Source organism: Mytilus californianus, unplaced genomic scaffold, assembly GCF_021869535.1.
Source record: "Mytilus californianus isolate M0D057914Y unplaced genomic scaffold, xbMytCali1.0.p SCAF_2, whole genome shotgun sequence".
In the NCBI taxonomy this organism is placed as follows: domain Eukaryota; kingdom Metazoa; phylum Mollusca; class Bivalvia; order Mytilida; family Mytilidae; genus Mytilus; species Mytilus californianus.
The window spans coordinates 20,089,688-20,108,841 of NW_026262668.1; the positions used below are offsets into that span (position 1 = coordinate 20,089,688).

Below are 19,154 nucleotides of genomic sequence, written 5' to 3' on the forward strand. Positions count from 1 at the left end.
TTCAAAAATATAATTAAATAAAATGCTTCGCTGGGCGCAGCTTGATACGACCGCAGAGGTCGAACCCTGAACAGTTGGGGCAAGTATGGACACAACATTCAAGCTTGATACAGCTCTGAATTTGGATTGTGATTAAATATTTGACACAGCATAGGTTTCTGACACAGAAAGAATGTGGTCTAAGAACTTCAATTTTTTTAATTTACCTATTATGGTCCATTGTCCAAAATCAAAATACATGGCTAGATTCAGCATATCAAAGAACCCCATATATTCAATTTTTGTTGAAATCAAACAAAGTTTAATTTTGGACCCCAACTTGGACAAACTTGAAAACTGGTCCCATAATCAAAAATCTAAACACATGTTTAGATTCAGCATATCAAAGTACCCCAAGAATTCAATTTTTGTTAAAATCAAACTAAGTTAAATTTTGGACCCTTTGGACCTTAATGTAGACCAATTTAAAAAACAGGACCCAAAATTAAAAATCTAAAAACACGGTTAGATTTGGCATATCAAAGAACCCCAATAATTCAATTTTTGATGAAATCAAACAAAGTTTAATTTTGGACCCTTTTGACCTCAATATGAACCAATTTGATAGCGGGCCCACAAAATAAAAAATCTAAATACATGGTAAGATTCAGCATATCAAAGAACCCCATATATTCAATTTTTGTTGAAATCAAACAAAGTTTAATTTTGGACCCCAATTTGGACCAACTTGAAAACTGGGCCAAAAATCTAAAATCTAAATACATGTTTAGATTCAGCATATCAAAGAACCCCATATATTCAATTTTTGTTGAAATCAAACAAAGTTTAATTTTGGACCCCAATTTGGACCAACTTGAAAACTGGGCCCATAATCAAAAATCTAAACACATGTTTAGATTCAGCATATCAAAGAACCCCAAGAATTCAATTTTTGTTAAAATCAAACTAAGTTTAATTTTGGACCCTTTGGACCTTAATGTAGACCAATTTAAAAACGGGACCCAAAATTAAAAATCTAAATACACGGTTAGATTTGGCATATCAAAGAACCCCAATAATTCAATTTTTGATGAAATCAAACAAAGTTTAATTTTGGACCCTTTTGACCTCAATATGAACCAATTTGATAGCGGGTCCACAAATAAAAAATCTAAATACATGGTTAGATTCAGCATATCAAAGAACCCCAAGAATTCAATTTTTGATGAAATCAAACAAAGTTTAATTTTGGACCCTTTTGACCTCAATGTGGACAAAGTTGATAACGGGGCCCAAAAATCAAAAATCTAAATACATGGTTAGATTCAGCATATCAAAGAACCCCATATATTCAATTTCTGTTGAAATCAAACAAAGTTTAATTTTGGACCCCGATTTGGACCAACTTGAAAACTGGGCCCATAATCAAAAATCTAAATACATGTTTAGATTCAGCATATCAAAGAACCCTAAAAATTCAATTTTTGTTAAAATCAAACTAAGTTTAATTTTGGACCCTTTTGACCTTAATGTAGACCAATTTGAAAACGGAACCAAAAATTAAGAATCTAAATACACGGTTAGATTCGGCATATCAAAGAACCCCAATAATTCAATTTTTGATGAAATCAAACAAAGTTAAATTTTGGACCCTTTGGACCTCAATGTGGACCAATTTAAAAACGGGGCCCAAAATCCAAAAACTTAATACACGGTTAGATTCAGCATATTAAAGAACCCCAAGAATTCAAGAATAAAACCCCATTGAAATTGATCAAGAAATAAGCAATTTATACGAAGTATCTTCTTTTGCACAATACAGTGCAATTGAATATTTCTTGCTATTGTGCAATACTGTACAATTGACAATTTCTTGCTATTGCGCAATATTGTGCTATTGGATATTTCTTGCTATTGCGCAATACTGTGCAATTGAAGATTTCTTGCTATTGCGCAATACTGTGCAATTGAAGATTTCTTGCAATTGTGCAATACTGTGCAATTGAAAATTTCTTGCTATTGCACAATACTTATTATATAATAATTTACACATCCTGTTTGGTGTGTATCTCCTACCATATCATTATTATTTGCTTTTAAATATTAATCAGAAATAACCAACTTAAAATGGAAAATTTTAAAAGAAAAAAAAAGGAAAAAAAGAAAAAAAAAGAAAAAAAAAAAATCCCCCCCCCCAAATTTTTTGAACCCCCTTATGATTCATCACCCCCAAACTCAATCCCAGCCTTCCCTTTGTGGTATGGTACCTTGCAGTACAATTTTAGAGAGATCCATAAACTTGAACACAAGTTATTGTCTGGAAACTAGAAAAATGCTTGTTTTTGGCCCCTTTTTGGCCCCCAATTCCTAAACGTTTCGGGCAATTACCCCCAAACTCAATTCCAGCTTTCCCTTTGTGATATGGAACCTTGTAGTACAATTTCAGAAATATCCAAACACTTACACACAAGTTATTGTCATGAAACTAGAAAAATGCTTGTTTTTTGCCCCTTTTTTGGCCCCTAATTTCTAAAATTTTGAGGCAATTACCCCCAAAATCAATTACAGCCTTCCCTTTGTGATATGGAACCTTGTGGTACAATGTCAGAGAGATCCATACACTTACACACAAGTTATTGTCTGGAAGTTACAAAAATGCTTATTTTTGGCCCCTTTTTGGCCCCTAATTCCTTAACTGTTGGTACCATAACCCCCAAAATCAATCCCAACCTTCCTTTCGTGGTATTGAACCTTATGGTAAAATTTCATGGAGATCCATTCACTTAAACTAAAGTTAGAGTGCGAAAACCAATGTGTCTTCGGACGACGCCGACGATGACGCCAACGTCATACCAATATACGACCAAAAAATTTTCAATTTTTGCGGTCGTATAAAAAATGGGTCACCAGGCTTTTCTTCACGCTACAGGTTGTGCAAAATTGTCAAGATTTTGTAAAGATTATGCATGGAAAACCCAATTTTGTGTGATAAAAAGAAAACTACACCATACTAAATGCCTAAATTCATAAAATGCCAGTAACATATATATTAGGCGAGACTACTATTATACTCAACCAACATGAAGATGAATCACTGTTTATTTCTAGGTACCTTATGCATGAACACTAGCGCCCTCTCATGGGCATTACATACATCCTCTACGGCTGGGTCATTTATACACTTTCCTTTCACTTGTCGTCTCCGTAGTTTTAAATAATTGTACCATAATTTGTAGCTGCAATGTAAGTGAACAATGTCAAAGGTAGTCATAAAAAGTCACAAATATTTGGAAAGCTACACAATTAACATGTATGGTATGCAGGGGGTCTCATTGGGGGGGTCTGATCCGAATCTGGCTTATTGTTTTGTCAGATTCCAGTATCTTGCTTATCATTTTAATAATAACGCTTGTAATTTCATGTGTCCCGCCCAACTACTTTTCCCATTTTCAAGCTTAATAATTTGACTTTTCACGTGTCAGGCTTACAAAAAATTGACCAATCCCGCATCACGCTTAGACCCCAATGAGACCAACTATACAGTATGTCAAATTGTCAATTTACAGTTGTTTCTCAGCAACAAAATATCATAAGATACTGCTACAGCAGACATTTTAGTGGGAGTTCTAATTTTGTTTAAGTCGTGCATAGAGATTATGTATTTTTTTTTATATAATTTTTGTGTAGATGAACAACATAATTTATAAACCCAATATTTAAACTGGCTTTTTGCTAAGGAAAAGATATCAAAGTTTCTATTAAGAAATCAACCATCAAAATTAGATTAAAACAAATGAAATAAAATGCTCCGCTGGGCACAGCTTGATACGACCGCAGAGATCAAACCCTGAACAGTTGGGGCAAGTATGGACACAACATTCAAGCTTGATACAGCACTGAATTTGGATTGTGATTAAATATTTGACACAGCATAGGTTTCTGACACAGAATGAATGTGGTTTAAGAACTTAAAAATTTTCAATTTACCTATTCAAACCATATCATTATTATTTGCTTTTATATATAAATCAGATATAACCAATTTAAAATGGAAAATTTTAAAGAAAAAAAAAGGAAAATAAGGAAAAAAAAATTCCCTCCCCCAAATTTTTTGAACCCCCTTATGAATCATCACCCCCAAACTCAATCCCAGCCTTCCCTTTGTGGTATGGTACCTTGCAGTACAATTTCAGAGAGATCCATACACTTAAACACAAGTTATTGTCTGGAAACTAGAAAAATGCTTATTTTTGGCCCCTTATTCCTAAACGTTTTGGGCAATTACCCCCAAACTCAATTCCAGCTTTCCCTTTGTGATATGGAACCTTGTAGTACAATTTCAGAAAGATCCATACACTTACACACAAGTTATTGTCATGAAACTAGAAAAATGCTTGTTTTTTGCCCCTTTTTTGGCCCCTAATTCCTAAAATTTTGAGGCAATAACCCCCAAAATCAATCCCAGCATTCCCTTTGTGATATGGAACCTTGTGGTACAATGTCAGAGAGATCCATACCCTAACACACAAGTTATGTCTGGAAGTTACAAAAATGCTTATTTTTGGCCCCTAATTCCTTAACTGTTGGTACCATAACCCCCAAAACCAATCCCAACCTTCCTTTCGTGGTATTGAACCTTATGGTCAAATTTAAAGTGCGAAAACCAATGTGTCTTCGGACGACGACAACGACGACATACCAATATACGACCGAAAACTTTTTTTGCGGTCGTATAAAAATTGTCCGTTATCCAAAAAGATTTAGGTAAGAGGTAAGATATTAGTAATTATAAATTAATGACATTATTAATTGTTTAGTTACCGGTAATCATTTACCTTCCTGGCAATTCTTTCAGAGCTCTTTCGTAAATCATATTAACAACATTTCGCGAAGCTTGCTTCTTAAACTCCAAGTAACGAAGCCAACATTTAACCGAATATGGATTTCGTAAAATATCTTCTTCATATGGTAGATCATCTTCTTCCTACAAAAAAAAGAAACAAAAAAATTGCAACTTTTTTTATAATATTATTTTCATTTTTATAATTCGATTATTTCCCTTTTTGAAAGGACTTTAAAAAAATTATTTTTAAAACCTGAATTCAATTTTGCTTGTTCTGTTTTATTTAATTTTTGCTTTACATGTACAAGAATTTATTTCAGTTTTTCCATTGAATCTTTAGATGAATTTAAATAACACTCCAATGTTCAGATATAAATTCTTATACGATATATATATATATATGCATAAACTGTTAACACAGAGATATGTCTCGCCTTTTTGTAATTTTGATAATGCAAATGTTGAAATTAAAAAAGCAATACTTTAACATGTAAGTTATGAAAAATTCAAAGTCAATGAACCATGACTGACTGTACATGGCTAAACAATCTCCATTGAAATGAGATATGCCAATGCTAATACAACTGCATACCAAATACCATTGACTTCTCATAAGTCGTTCCCTTTAAACAAGCCTAAACACAAACATTAACTTGTAAACTGTGTAAAAGTTTCAAAGTCAATGAACCATGATGAGGGGGTGGGGCTATATAATCTCCATGGAAACGAGACTTGCAAATATCAAAATATCATTGACTTAACATTAGCGGTTCATCTTAAACTGATCTACATGATCTAATCACAAACTAATACATGTAAACTAAGCCAAAAGTAAAATAACAAAGTTACCAAACTCCAAGGAAAATTCTAAACGGAAAGTCCCTAAGCAAATGTCAAAAGCTCAAACATATCAAACGAATGGATAACAACTGTCATATTCCTGACTTGGAACGGGCATTTTCTTATGAAGAAAATGGTGGATTAAACCTGGTATTATAGCTTGCTAAACCTCTCACTTGTATGACAGTCGCATAAAATTCCATTATATTGACAACGATGTGTGAACAAAACAAACAGACATAATAGGTAAGATGTCAAAAATAGGGGTACAGCAGTCAACATTGTGTTATAATCTTAATCACTACAAAGACAAGCAAATATGTCAACAAAGATAAAAATAAATGTGGATAGTGTCCACATGTGGACACAGATGATGCCCCCGCTTGCATATCATATAGTTATAAAGGGACATAACTGAAGAACGGTAAAAGTGACGCTACCCAAATTTGAACTTGATCTGAGTTTTGTGGTAATAAGCATTGTGTGTAAGTCTCATATCATTTGGTTGAGGCTAACTTAAGTAGAGAACAGAAACTAAAAATTCAGCAATTTTTCTATTTGTAAACACGCATAACTCTAGAACGGTTGTGTATAAGTTTTATAACATTTGGTTGAGACAAACTAAAGTTAGAGAACTAAATAAAAAATTCAGCAATTTTTATGTTTATAAAGGGACATAACTCAAGAATGGTAAAAGTGTCGCCACCAAATTCCGTACTTAATCTGTATTATGTAGTAATAAGCATTGTGTATAAGTTTCATAACATTTGGTTGACACAAACATAAAGTTAGAAAACGGAAACAAAAAATTTGTACTTGATCTTAGTTTTGAGGTAATGAATATTGTGTATAGGTTTCATATTGTTTGGTTGGGGCAAACTTAAGTTACAGAATGGAAACTAAAAATTTTGCAATCTTTCGATTTATAAAGGGGCATAACTCAATAATGGTTAAAGTGACACTACCCAAATTCAACTTGATCTGTGTTTTATCAGTGGAAGTCAAAATTAAACATTGCATTGTATAAAGCATTGATTGTAGTTGATTCAACTATAATCATGGACAAAGGAAGATAACTCCAATTTTAAAAATTACTTGATATTAAGAAGAAAATAAAAATTTTGCAATTTTTTCATTTATAAAGGGGCATAACTCTAGAACAATTAAAGTGACGCCGGTTGAGGCAATCTTAAGTAAGAGAACGGAAACTAAAATTTTTGCAATTTTTCCATTTATAAAGGGGCATAACTCTAGAACGGTTAAAGTGACGCCACCATAATTCAAACTTGATCTGTGTTTTGTGGTAATAAGCATTGTGTATAAGTTTCATAACATTTGGTAGAGGCAAACTTAAGTTAAAAACGGAAACTAAAAATTTTGCAATTTTTCCATTTATAAAGGGGCATAACTCTAGAACGGTTAAAGTGAAGCCACCAAAATTCAAACTTGATCTGTGTTTTGTGGTAATAAGCATTGTGTATAAGTTTCATAACATTTGGTAGAGGCAAACTTAAGTTAAAGAACGGAAACTAAAAATTTTGCAATTTTTCCATTTATAAAGAGGCATAACTCTAGAACGGTTAAAGAAACGCCACCAAAATTCAAACTAGATCTGTGTTTTGTGGTAATAAGCATTGTGGATAAGTTTCATAACATTTGGTAGAGGCAAACTTAAGTTAGAGAACGGAAACTAAAAATTTTGCAATTTTTCCATTTATAAAGGGGCATAACTCTAGAACGGTTAAAGTGAAGCCACCAAAATTCAAACTTGATCTGTGTTTTGTGGTAATAAGCATTATGTATAAGTTTCATAACATTTGGTTTAGGCAAACTCAAGTTAGAGAACGGAAACCAATTTTGGGACGTACGTACGTACGTATGTACGTACAGACGGACAAGGGTAAAACTTAATGCCCCCACCGCTACGGCGGGGGCATAAAAAAAAAGGCATATAGACAAAGCACATTAGCAAAAACGAAATCAAGAATACAAAAATTTACCATAGCACAACGCAATGACAGGATGTACAAGTAACGAGCCACGTCAAATGGATACTGCCAAAAATAGGCTAAACAGTAAAAGTAATAAATTACAAAGACAAATAAAAGAATAATATAACACTTTATTAAGATGATAAACACATCAGTATTTGACATACCCTTGGTTCATCAACTTTCTGCTCAGACACTGGTGACGTTTTTCAAAGTCTGAGTAGCAGCTGCAAGCTCTTGAATACGGAATGAGTTGGGAAATGTATATCCCATATGCATGTGAAGTTGGTATATTGCTACTAAGGTGGGGGAAATTGATAATTTCAAAACTAAAATCGTCTCGTTTGTCCTAGATTCTGGTTCTGAGATGACCTCTTATGTCAAATTCGAGGTATAAGTCCAAAAATGAGGCAGAGGCCATGTCTGTTGTTTCTTTAATTTCTAGTTCTGGCGGATATATTAATGGAACTCAATCAAAAAAGTTTGGATTGTTAATGGAAAGAACATCATCAATATATCTGAATGTGAAATTAAATGATCTTGCTTCTTTGATCTTCTTGTTTTTGACAAGTATCTGAAGGAACTCCGACTCATATGAAAATAAGAAGAGGTCAGCAAGTAGAGGCACACAGTTCGTTCCCATAGGAATGTTGACAATTTAATGAAAAAGTCTACCCTACAAATTCAACAAATATATATGTTGTCAATAAGAAACTCCAGCATACTGATCACTTGCTCCTCTGTGTAGCATGTTTTACCTTTTTGTTCACTATTAACAAAATATGCAGTTTGGTATCCCAAAGTAATAAATTTATAGCCTTTGCTACCATTTTTATGTTGAAAAGCATTGTGGATTATTTCTTTTAGACGATTTTTCAATTTCACATGGGAATAATGGTATAGAGGGTTGAAAAATCAAACGTTTTGATAGAACTAATTTCAGAGAAAGATCGAGATTTAAAATTATCCAGAATTTCTTTAGAGTTTTTCAGAATCCACATATGGTTTAGGTTAATACCACTACACGAGTAAACAGTTTCACAGTATTTCTGAAGACCCTCTTTCACTGCGGACAGAATCTTTGTCAATCTAATGGACAATTCTTTAGTTGAACAATCAGATGAGCCAGTAATGTACCGTAGTTTGTATGAAATTTTGTGAAGCTTAGATATCCAATAAAACAAGGTAAGTCCTCCGATTTGCTGTTCAATGTAATGTTCATTGAAGCCATGAAGGACTTATGATTCGCCAAAATCTCATCCTTGTCAAATGATATGTTTTTGTATGTGGGATTACCTGAGTGCTCATTTATTCCTAATTCTTTTACAAGACACTCGTAGTAGTACGATTTACATACAAAGACAATATTATTTGAAGCTTTGTCCGCAGGAACAACAACTTACTTATCGTGAAGAGATAATAGACATTTCACAGCCTCTTTGTCTCTGAAAACGAACTTCGGTCGATCATTCACACAGTTTTTCAACTTATGAATGTGATGTTTTATCAGAGACCTGATTGTTTTGACCCATTCTGACAAAGTGTCCAGTTCAACTTCTTCTCATTTAGCCAATGCTCTAGTGTAGTCCTCGATGGAATCCATAATTATTTTGAAGTTATGGTTCCAATTGATGTGTTGGGGTTCTCTAAACTTAGGACCATGAGATATCACCTTTCGGAGATGTTCATGTTGAATTATGTTTAGATCCCCGGTAATAACATGGCCAGTGGGGCTGTAAATATAAGGTGAATGGAAAAAAAGTATTAAAGTCAATAGACCATGACTGAGAGGGCGGGGCCAAATATTCTACATGAAAATGAGATGTGCTAATCCTTATACAACTGCATACCAATTAACATTGGCCTACCACTAATGGTTCCCCTTGAATTGACCTAATCACAAACCAATACACGTAAACTAAGCAAAAGTTTCAAAGTCAATAGACCATGACTGAGAGGGCAGGGCCAATTTATCTCCGTGGAAATAAGATGTGTCAATGCTTATACAACTGCATACTAAATATCATTGACCTACCACATGTGGTTCACCATTAACTAGACCTAATCATGTAAACTAAGCAAAAATTTCAAAGTCAATAGACCATGACCTTGGGGGCAGGGCCAAATAATCTCTGTGGAAATAAGATGTGCCAATGCTTATACAACTGCATACCAAATATCATTGACCTACCACAAGTGGTTCACCATAAACTAGACCTAATCACAAACTAATACAATTGTTGACGGCAGAAACTGCATACCTATGTCTAGCTTTTTGACTCCGTCTTCATGGTCTTGCGAGACAAAAATGTGCAATGCCTCTTTTTGCTTTGTTGAATCAAATTATTTTAATCAAAGTCCTTGTGAGCACTGGAGTGTAAAGATTGTTTTTATTTCGTTTATTGTTATGTAAAGTTTATGCTTGTGTTGTGCCATTATACGACTTTCCCAGGTAAGCAGGTAAGGGGGAGGTTGGCGCCTTCAAACATATTTAACCCGGCCACATTCTGTATGTGCTTGTCCCAAGTCAGGAGCGTGTAATTCAGTGGTTGTTGTTTGTTGCTGTATATCATATTTGTTTTTCGTTCATTATTTTGTGCCATTAATTTTTTCATTTGAATTTCACATTTTTCATGTCGGGGCATTTTATAGCCGACTATACAGTATGGGTTTTAGTCATTGAAAGCTGTCATTCTCAATAAATCCGCAAAAATGGATAGATCAACACTAAGTTGGACATTGGACAACACCACTATCCTTCCAAAGAAACAACCCATCTGGGAATCATAACATCAGAACTAAAAGAAAACAACCTTAATATTGATGCTAGAATGAGCATAGCCAGGAGAACACTTTATTCTCTAATTAAAACCGGAGTACATGGAACTAATGGATTAAACCCGGCAACATCTTATAAAATCTACCAGTGCTATGTTTTACCAAGACTGATTTATGGATTGGAAATTTTACCACTAAACAATTCCCAGATGGACAAATTAAATATATTTCATTTAAAGAACTTGAAAAGCTTCCAATCTCTACCTATCAGGACAGCAAACTGTGCAGTATTATTACTTATCGGAGCATCGCCCCTTGAGGCAGAAATACACAAAAGGCAACTGACATTCCTCCATAATATACTTTCATGCGAAAACAGTACAATTAGGGATCTCTCTGAGCGTCAAATCCTCATGAATATGCAAAATCCAACAAGCTTCTTTAACAGGATCCAATCGCTTCTATCAATATATCAATTACCAGAGATAACTGCTCTCCAACAACGCTTGCCCACTAAGCTATCGTGGAAATCTACAGTCAAATCATCTATCCGAGAGTTCTGGACACAAAAATTAAAATCTGATATATCACAAAAATCTACCTTAAAACATTTAAGTCAAAACTGCCTAACCTTTGGATCCACTCACCTATCCTGGAGCAGTCTAAATTCAACTATCTCAGATATAAAGAAAGGCACTGTAAAAGCACGACTAATTACTGGAACATATCTTTTACAAAGTCTAAAATATAAATATTCTGGAGGAAAGGAAGCACCTACTTGTAAATGCTGTGGATTGAGCGATGAAGATAAGATTCATTTCTTGCTAGACTGTCCGGCTCTATTTAAGCAAAGAAAAGAAGCTTTTCAAGAACTGAAAATGTATACAATAAACATCATTGGGCCACAAACTTGGAAAAACACTTTCTCAAAGAAACAAGATATTGTAATCGACTGTAGCCACTTCTGTGCATTATTCAAGAAGGAGGACATTTTCAATATCCATAATCTCTCGACAAGTCTATGCTTTAAACTTCATACACATAGAATCAGACTTTTAAAGTAATAACTCAGATATATAGGATACAAGGAGATGATCATAAACTGACATTGTATATAATGTGGCTACTGAACAGTACTTTGCTAAATTTTTGTTTGTATGTATATAGACAGATAAACAGGGAGAGACAGGGTATTCTTCCCGCTTAACTTATACTGTATAAAGTATCCTTGTATAACTTTTACTGTATAAAAGTATCCTCTTAGATTTTAAATTTATTCGTATATAGATTTTAAAATTAATTTCCCCTATTTATACTGTTTAAAAGTGTCCTTTTAGATTTTAAATTTATTAGTATAAATAAATTTTAAAATTGTGTGACACATTTCAATACACATACACAGCTGTATGTGGTGTTCCATGAATGGAAGGATATCCATGCAACAGAAGAAGAAGAAGAGAACAGAGAAGATGTATATTCCCAAGCCAAGGTTCTAGCGGCTGTACATTGACAACTAAAGACCATTTAACAATCGCTTATATATTGAAAAAAGGTAATTTACAAAGAAAATATCTTTCTGTTTTTCCATTAGTACTGGCATCCTTTCGTGTAATGTCTTGAGTTGAATTATAATTTCTCTTAGGTTTTCATGGGCGCTGACATATTGGATCGTATAAAATGCGTTGTGTGAAATTTTAAAGGGGTGTGCCAATTTGTGAGGCAAAATATTTTAAAAATTTATCGAGGCCAAATTGATATACAAACAAATATTTATTGAATAATAAAAATTAAGTGTATCATAAAATTACACTTTCATCACTGTTAGGGTAAACATTAAAATTAAGAGTTTAAGATAGGAACATGACTCCCCTTAGTATCATATGGAATATTCCATCTACCTTAATCTCGTTTGTTACGAGAGATGATTAAACTTCCCTCCATCTAAACAATTCTGGAAAAAAAGACTAAGAGGATTAGGATATTGTCGGTAAAAAATATAAATGGTAGGTATTTGGGTGTTGTCATTCCAAGTTGTAGATGTCTTTGTTTTTTTGGTAATGTTACATTATAGATCAATATATTGCAATTGATATTTTTGTTTGTTTTTTAGTGAAATTAAAATATTGAAATCCAAATTATGGCAAATTTGCATACAGCTGCATCTTGATTCATTTGTTCACTCGCTATTCGCTCCTTGTAACATAGAAGGAATTCATGGAGGGTACCAGTAATTTGTAAATTGCAGGGGTTACTTAATCCTACAACTTGAATTATCCTATTTTAAGGTTCATGTGGACCCTTTGGCTAAAATGACTGCATTTTCACCTCAAAATTTACTCTGAGTACAGACAAACCTGCGCATCTGGAAAAGTTTTAAGGCATAGCATGCCCTAGATAAATAAACTTCTAATGCATTGTATGTTTTAGAAAATTTAAAACTTAACTGGATTTAGGAGTGCACTTTTTTTCGTCCCTGCAGAAGATGATAAAATTAACAAACAGTTGAGTTTCACTTGATATGGTCCACTCAGGTACACAGTTTAAATCACCAATTATTGTCAGGTATCTATTGTCAATCTATTGTCCATGTCAATCAAAACAGTTCACTTCAATTATTACCTGTGGGGAAGTTCTCAAACCTCTTTCCCAACTTAGTTTATTTTGGCACCTTCTGGAGGAATGAAAAAAAGTGCACTGCAAAATCCGGTTAAGTTTTTAATTTTCTAAAACATAAAATATATTTGAATTTTATTTATCTAGGGCATGCTATGCCTTAAAACTTTTCCAGATGCACAGGTTTGTCTGTACTCAGAGTAAATTTTGAGGTGAAAATGCAGCCATTTTAGACGAAGGGTCCACATGAACCTTAAAACAATAAAATGACATTCATATTTTTTTACATTTTGACATGATTGACAACATATCATAGAGGAAATTGGATAAAAATTAAAAAATCTGAATGCTTTATTTAAAAGTCCATTCTGAGCATAGAAATGATACAAATCACCAGCATTGACCAGTTCATACATCACATGCATCTAAAATACTATGTTGGGAGTAATGAATTCAATAAACAGTCAGGGGTGCTACTTAAACAAGTGATTTCATCATCACTTATTTCAGTGATTTGATAAATTCAGTTATCACCTATTTTAGTGATTTTAGTGTTTTCTTTGATCTTCAAATGCTAATTTCATTGATTTTCCATATTTTCACAATCTTTTCTATAATTTTCCTACATAAATCAATTATCCCTTTTTCTTTGTAGTGTAATGGTGGTCACTTTGTTTACTTGTTATTTATTCTATTTATTTGGGGAAATTGGTTAATGTTAGTATTATTTATAGTTCCGTAACTCTTTCTTCCGAGACCGGCCATGTAATTATTCTTGTCGGGACTTCCTGCCTCTTGCACGTGCCTGACATCCGGCCCGGCCGGGCTCGTTGTCCCTAGGAACTATAAGTATGACGTCACTCACCGGGTTCAGGGCAGTCTACACTTAGGATTTGAAATGAGCAGACGCTCATACCGTTTGGCTTGCAAATTTATATAGAACTTTACAATGACAAGTAGACTAGCCACCACCGTATATTTTATTATTCTTGTATGTAACTTATATTCAACCATAACGTATGTCTCTTAATAAACATCATCTTTATGTTTACGTGGTTTTAGTTGTCCAATATCCCAGAACTTGGGTAGACAACGGGAAAACGAAGCCAGTGGAAACTCCACTCCCGTTACATTGGGGGCTCGTCCGAGGGATATTTTAGGATAATAATTAAAACAAACGTATTGTTTGTACATTATTTCTGCAATATGGCTGGAATAAAAGGGATTTTTGTATCCCTAGGAGTCAAAATCGAACAGTTTATTGTTCGTCTTCTTATCATTTCGGCCGTTTGTGCCGGTCCGACAATGACCAGTACTGCATTCAATATTGTTTTGTACAATAAGATAAGTAAAGGTGACTTACCTTCAGAAATTGAAATTAGAAATCCAGCAGGGAAAATTAAAATTGGAGCACAAGGTGAATATTTTGTTCACGTTCCAGAGGAAAAATGCAGTTCTTGCATAAAAGAAAAACAGACACACCATGTTTGTACTAATTTACACAACAGCAAAATTAAATATTTAACTGCATTTTATTGCAGGATAAAGCTTATTATGGCTTTTCAATTTTCAGGAAGTCCGTGATTTATCACGCCATGTTTACAAAATGACGTCACATTTTTGACGTCAAAACACATGACATCTAAGGAATGTGTGTATGGAGGTACCAATAGGGAATACTCATTGTCGTTCTAATTATGAAAACGCTGTTTAATTTGTTATTTCCGTTTAAGTGATTCGTATTTATATTTATTGTCATAATTGGATTTGGAAAGTCAAATTATTTGTTGGATTATACTTGAAATCGTTTTGGATTAAAAAGTACATTTTGTACTTGCATTTCTGTCAGTATTGTCTGCATTTATGTCTTGTGAGTGTGGATGTAATAGCAATTATTTAGCTTTCTTGCATTGAAAGGAGGGAATTAACAATACACAAAACTTCAAAGTTATATCGTATGTAAAAGGCTATATTGTGCCATCATGGATTATATTCTGGAAATTTGTTCGGTTTATATTAATCTTGAAAAAAGGATTAAAAGTACAGTTTTGTACTAGAATATGTTTTATATAACATCATCATGATGTTCATTTTTACTTTGGTCTTTTGGAAATAAACTGAATTAATTTCAGTTTGGTGGGGTTGTTACGTGGAGGGAAAATAATACTGAATCTTTTCAGTAGTTAAGCAATGCGTATGAAGGAATTGTGGATGTAGTCAGAATTTGGATTATAATGACATTTTTGTCATACAGCTGGAATAGGGTTGTCTTGTACGAGTTGTGCTGGATTATTGCTAAATAGAAGAAAGTACACTCAGTATTTTAGCTGTGGGAAGCTGCTTTCGGTGGTACATACAGGCAAATTTGGAAATACCTTATGTGCTAGAGAATGGCACTAGGATGGGTATGGACTATTGGTTAGTCTTGTTGCGTATGTATTTTTACTACCTAATTATTGGTTCACCATGGGTATGCTGTCTGCATGGTTAAGGATATTGTTTGGGGATTACTGGAATACAAGGGATGATTTATTATATAGTCCAATTGTTATACGACCGCAAAAAAATTTTGTGGTCGTATATTGGTATGATGTTGGCGTCGTCGTCGTCCGGCGTCGTCGTCGTCCAGCGTCGTCGTCCGAATACACATTGGTTTTCGCACTCTAACTTTAGTTTAAGTGAATGGATCTTTTTGAAATTTTACCATAAGGTTAAATACCACAAAAGGAAGGTTGGGATTGATTTTGGGGGTTATGGTACCAACAGTTAAGGAATTAGGGGCCAAAAAGGGGCCAAAAATAAGCATTTTCTAGTTTCCAGACAATAACTGTGGAACGGTGTATGGATCTCTCTGAAATTATACTACAAGTTTCCATACCACAAAGGGATGGTTAGGATTTGCTTTGGGGGGTTATGGCTCAAACCGTTTAGGAATTAGGGGCAAAAAAGGGGGAAAAACAAGGTTGTCCTGGTTAATGGACAAATACTTTAGTACAAAACATAATTTAAAGCAGTGTAAGGGAGATAAATCAAATTCATCATTGAAATTATCTCCCTTACACTGCTTTTAAATTATGTATAAAGTAATGGTTAATGAACAATAAAGATAATTTAAAACAGTGTAAGGGAGGTAATCCAAATACAACGTTTTGGTTACTTCCCTTACACTGCTTTTAAATTATGTTTAAAGAAATGCATATTTATAAAGGAAGACTAGTAAAAATATCTGCAAATGTTGCATCATTTTTTTTTACAAAAAAATCCATATGAAAGATTTGACACTATATTTTTAATTCTATTATAAAATAGATTAAGTTAGCACTATGGTAAATTTAAATGGGTAATTATGGTTGCCAACTCCATTGGAAATTTGAATTGAGATTATGACCATATCTTGAGGGAAAGAATTTTTTGGGGGAAAAAAGGGGGGGGGATAAAAAGAAATTGTGGGGGGTCAATTTTTTCTCATTTCAGATTTCAGAAATTAAAAAGAATTATTCTTCAAATATTATTTTTTTTTCAAATTTCAAATATTGAAAAATTTCAAGAAGTAATCTTTAATTGCACAGTATGGCGCATTAGATTTGTAAAATCTTTGATCACATTTATTTATTTGTTATGCCGAATCTAACAGTGTATTTAGATTTTTAATTTTGGGTCCAGTTTTCAAAATAGTCTACATTAAGGTCCAAAGGGTCCAAAATTAAACTTTGTTTGATTTTAGCAAAAATTGAATATATGAGGTTCTTTGATATGCTGAATCTAAACATGTATTTAGATTTTTGATTTTTGGCCCATTTTTCAAGTTGGTCCAAATTGGGGTCCAAAATTAAACTTTGTTTGATTTCAACAAAAATTGAATATATGGGGTTCTTTGATATGCTGAATCTAACCATGTATTTAGATTTTTTATTTGTGGACCCCGTTATCAAATTGGTTCATATTGAGGTCAAAAGGGTCCAAAATTAAACTTTGATTGATTTCATCTAAAATTGAATTATTGGGGCTCTTTGATATTCCAAATCTAACCATGTATTTAGGTTTTTAATTTTGGGTCCTGTTTTTTAAATTGGTCTACATTAAGGTCCAAAGGGTCCAAAATTAAACTTAGTTTGATTTTAACAAAAATTGAATTCTTGGGGTTCTTTGATATGCTGAATCTAAACATGTGTTTAGATTTTTGATTATGGGCCCAGTTTTCAAGTTGGTCCAAGATAGGGTCCAGTATTTAAACTTTGTTTGATTTCAACAAAAATTGAATATATGGGGTTCTTTGATATGCTGAATCTAAACATGTATTTAGATTTTTGATTATAGGCCCAGTTTTCAAGTTGGTCCAAATTGGGGTCCAAAATTAAACTTTGTTTGATTTCAACAAAAATTGAATATATGAGGTTCTTTGATATGCTGAATCTAACCATGTATTTAGATTTTTTATTTGTAGGCCCCGCTATCAAATTGGTTCATATTGAGGTCAAAAGGGTCCAAAATTAAACTTTGTTTGATTTCATCAAAAATTGAATTATTGGGGTTCTTTGATATGCCAAATCTAACCGTGTTTTTATATGTTTAATTTGGGTCCTGTTTTTTAAATTGGTCTTCATTGAGGTCCAAAGGGTCCAAAATTGAACTTAGTTTGATTTTAACAAAAATTGAATTCTTGGGGTTCTTTGATATGCTGAATCTAAACATGTGTTTAGATTTTTGATTATGGGCCCAGTTTTCAAGTTGGTCCAAGTTGGGGTCCAAAATTAAACTTTTTTTGATTTCAACAAAAATTGAATATATGGGGTTCTTTGATATGCTGAATCTAACCATGAATTTAGATTTTTTATTTGTGGGCCCCGCTATCAAATTGGTTCATATTGAGGTCAAAAGGGTCCAAAATTAAACTTTGTTTGATTTCATCAAAAATTGAATTATTGGGGTTCTTTGATATTCCAAATCTAACCGTGTATTTAGATTTTTAATTTTAAGTCCCGTTTTTTAAATTGGTCTACATTAAGGTCCAAAGGGTCCAAAATTAAACTTAGTTTAATTTTAGCAAAAATTGAATTCTTGGGGTTCTTTGATATGCTGAATCTAAACATGTGTTTAGATTTTTGATTATGGGCCCAGTTTTCAAGTTTGTCCAAGTTGGGGTCCAAAATTAAACTTTGTTTGATTTTAACAAAAATTGAATATATGGGGTTCTTTTATATGCTGAATCTAACCATGTATTTTGATTTTGGACATTGGACCATAATAGGTAAATTAAAAAAATTCAAGTTCTTAGACCACATTCTTTCTGTGTCAGAAACCTATGCTGTGTCAAATATTTAATAACAATCCAAATTCAGAGCTGTATCAAGCTTGAATGTTGTGTCCATACTTGCCCCAACTGTTCAGGGTTCGACCTCTGCGGTCGTATCAAGCTGCGCCCCAGCGAAGCATTTTATTTTATATGACTTACTAATTTTTGAAATATTTGATAAACAAACAATCAGTTTGTATGGATTCCAGTATAGAAATGTATGTTCTATATGTTTATATTAATTCCATGGGCTATATGCTTTCGGAGACGTATACAAATACATATTGGGGCACCCGATCAAGTGGTGCAGTGCTTGTGTATTTAGACTATTATAGACTCTTGGTGAGTCAGGATTTTATAAGAAGAATGTGCTTCTTAATTATTCCAGTGTCTGATAAAATATGGGAGATTAAACTGAAATTGTTTCAGTGCGTGGATAGCTGGCCACAATGAGGGAACATTGAAATTTATATTGGCCTTTTTGCCGATAACTTTAAACGTAACTAAACCACATGGAATTAAATGTTGGGGAACACTTACTTGGACTACTTTACAGATTTGGAAAATCTACTGGACGACTTTTACCATATTTACCTCCCTGGAACCTTGGACAAGATGTGTATCTGGATTCTCCGCTCAAACTTTAAAATTGGATTCCCTACTCCGTGATGATGTCTCGTGATGTATTTGTGACTTTTGAACATTTAGTTAAAGACCGTTGAATATCTTGAACTATTTTTGAAATTATTTATTGACATTAACAGTAAATTGATTAATTTGTTGATAACTATGTGTGTCTGTATACGAAATTTGGTAA

At 33.4% G+C, this 19,154-nt stretch overlaps 2 protein-coding genes and 1 long non-coding RNA gene across 3 annotated transcripts in view; 1 reads left to right on the top strand and 2 right to left on the bottom strand.

Moving 5' to 3' along the window:
* The window catches only part of LOC127729436 (pre-mRNA-splicing factor SYF1-like), a 36,464-nt gene extending 24,359 nt beyond the window's left edge, over nt 1-12,105 (bottom strand). Inside the window, exons 1-3 of the mRNA XM_052237266.1 lie at nt 11,993-12,105; nt 4,815-4,963; nt 3,092-3,215 (exon numbers count right to left, since the gene is read on the bottom strand). Of these exons, the coding sequence (XP_052093226.1) occupies nt 3,092-3,215; nt 4,815-4,963; nt 11,993-12,031 (312 nt within the window). The 5' untranslated portion in view covers nt 12,032-12,105. The remainder of the gene's footprint in view (nt 1-3,091; nt 3,216-4,814; nt 4,964-11,992) is intronic.
* The window catches only part of LOC127729452 (uncharacterized), a 140,395-nt gene that overhangs the window by 118,356 nt on the left and 2,885 nt on the right, over nt 1-19,154 (bottom strand). The window lies entirely within an intron of this gene.
* Nucleotides 12,342-19,154, top strand: part of LOC127729439 (G-protein-signaling modulator 2-like) — a 94,074-nt gene continuing 87,261 nt past the window's right edge. Inside the window, exon 1 of the mRNA XM_052237270.1 lies at nt 12,342-12,434. The gene's annotated coding sequence lies outside the window, so the exon portion shown is untranslated. The remainder of the gene's footprint in view (nt 12,435-19,154) is intronic.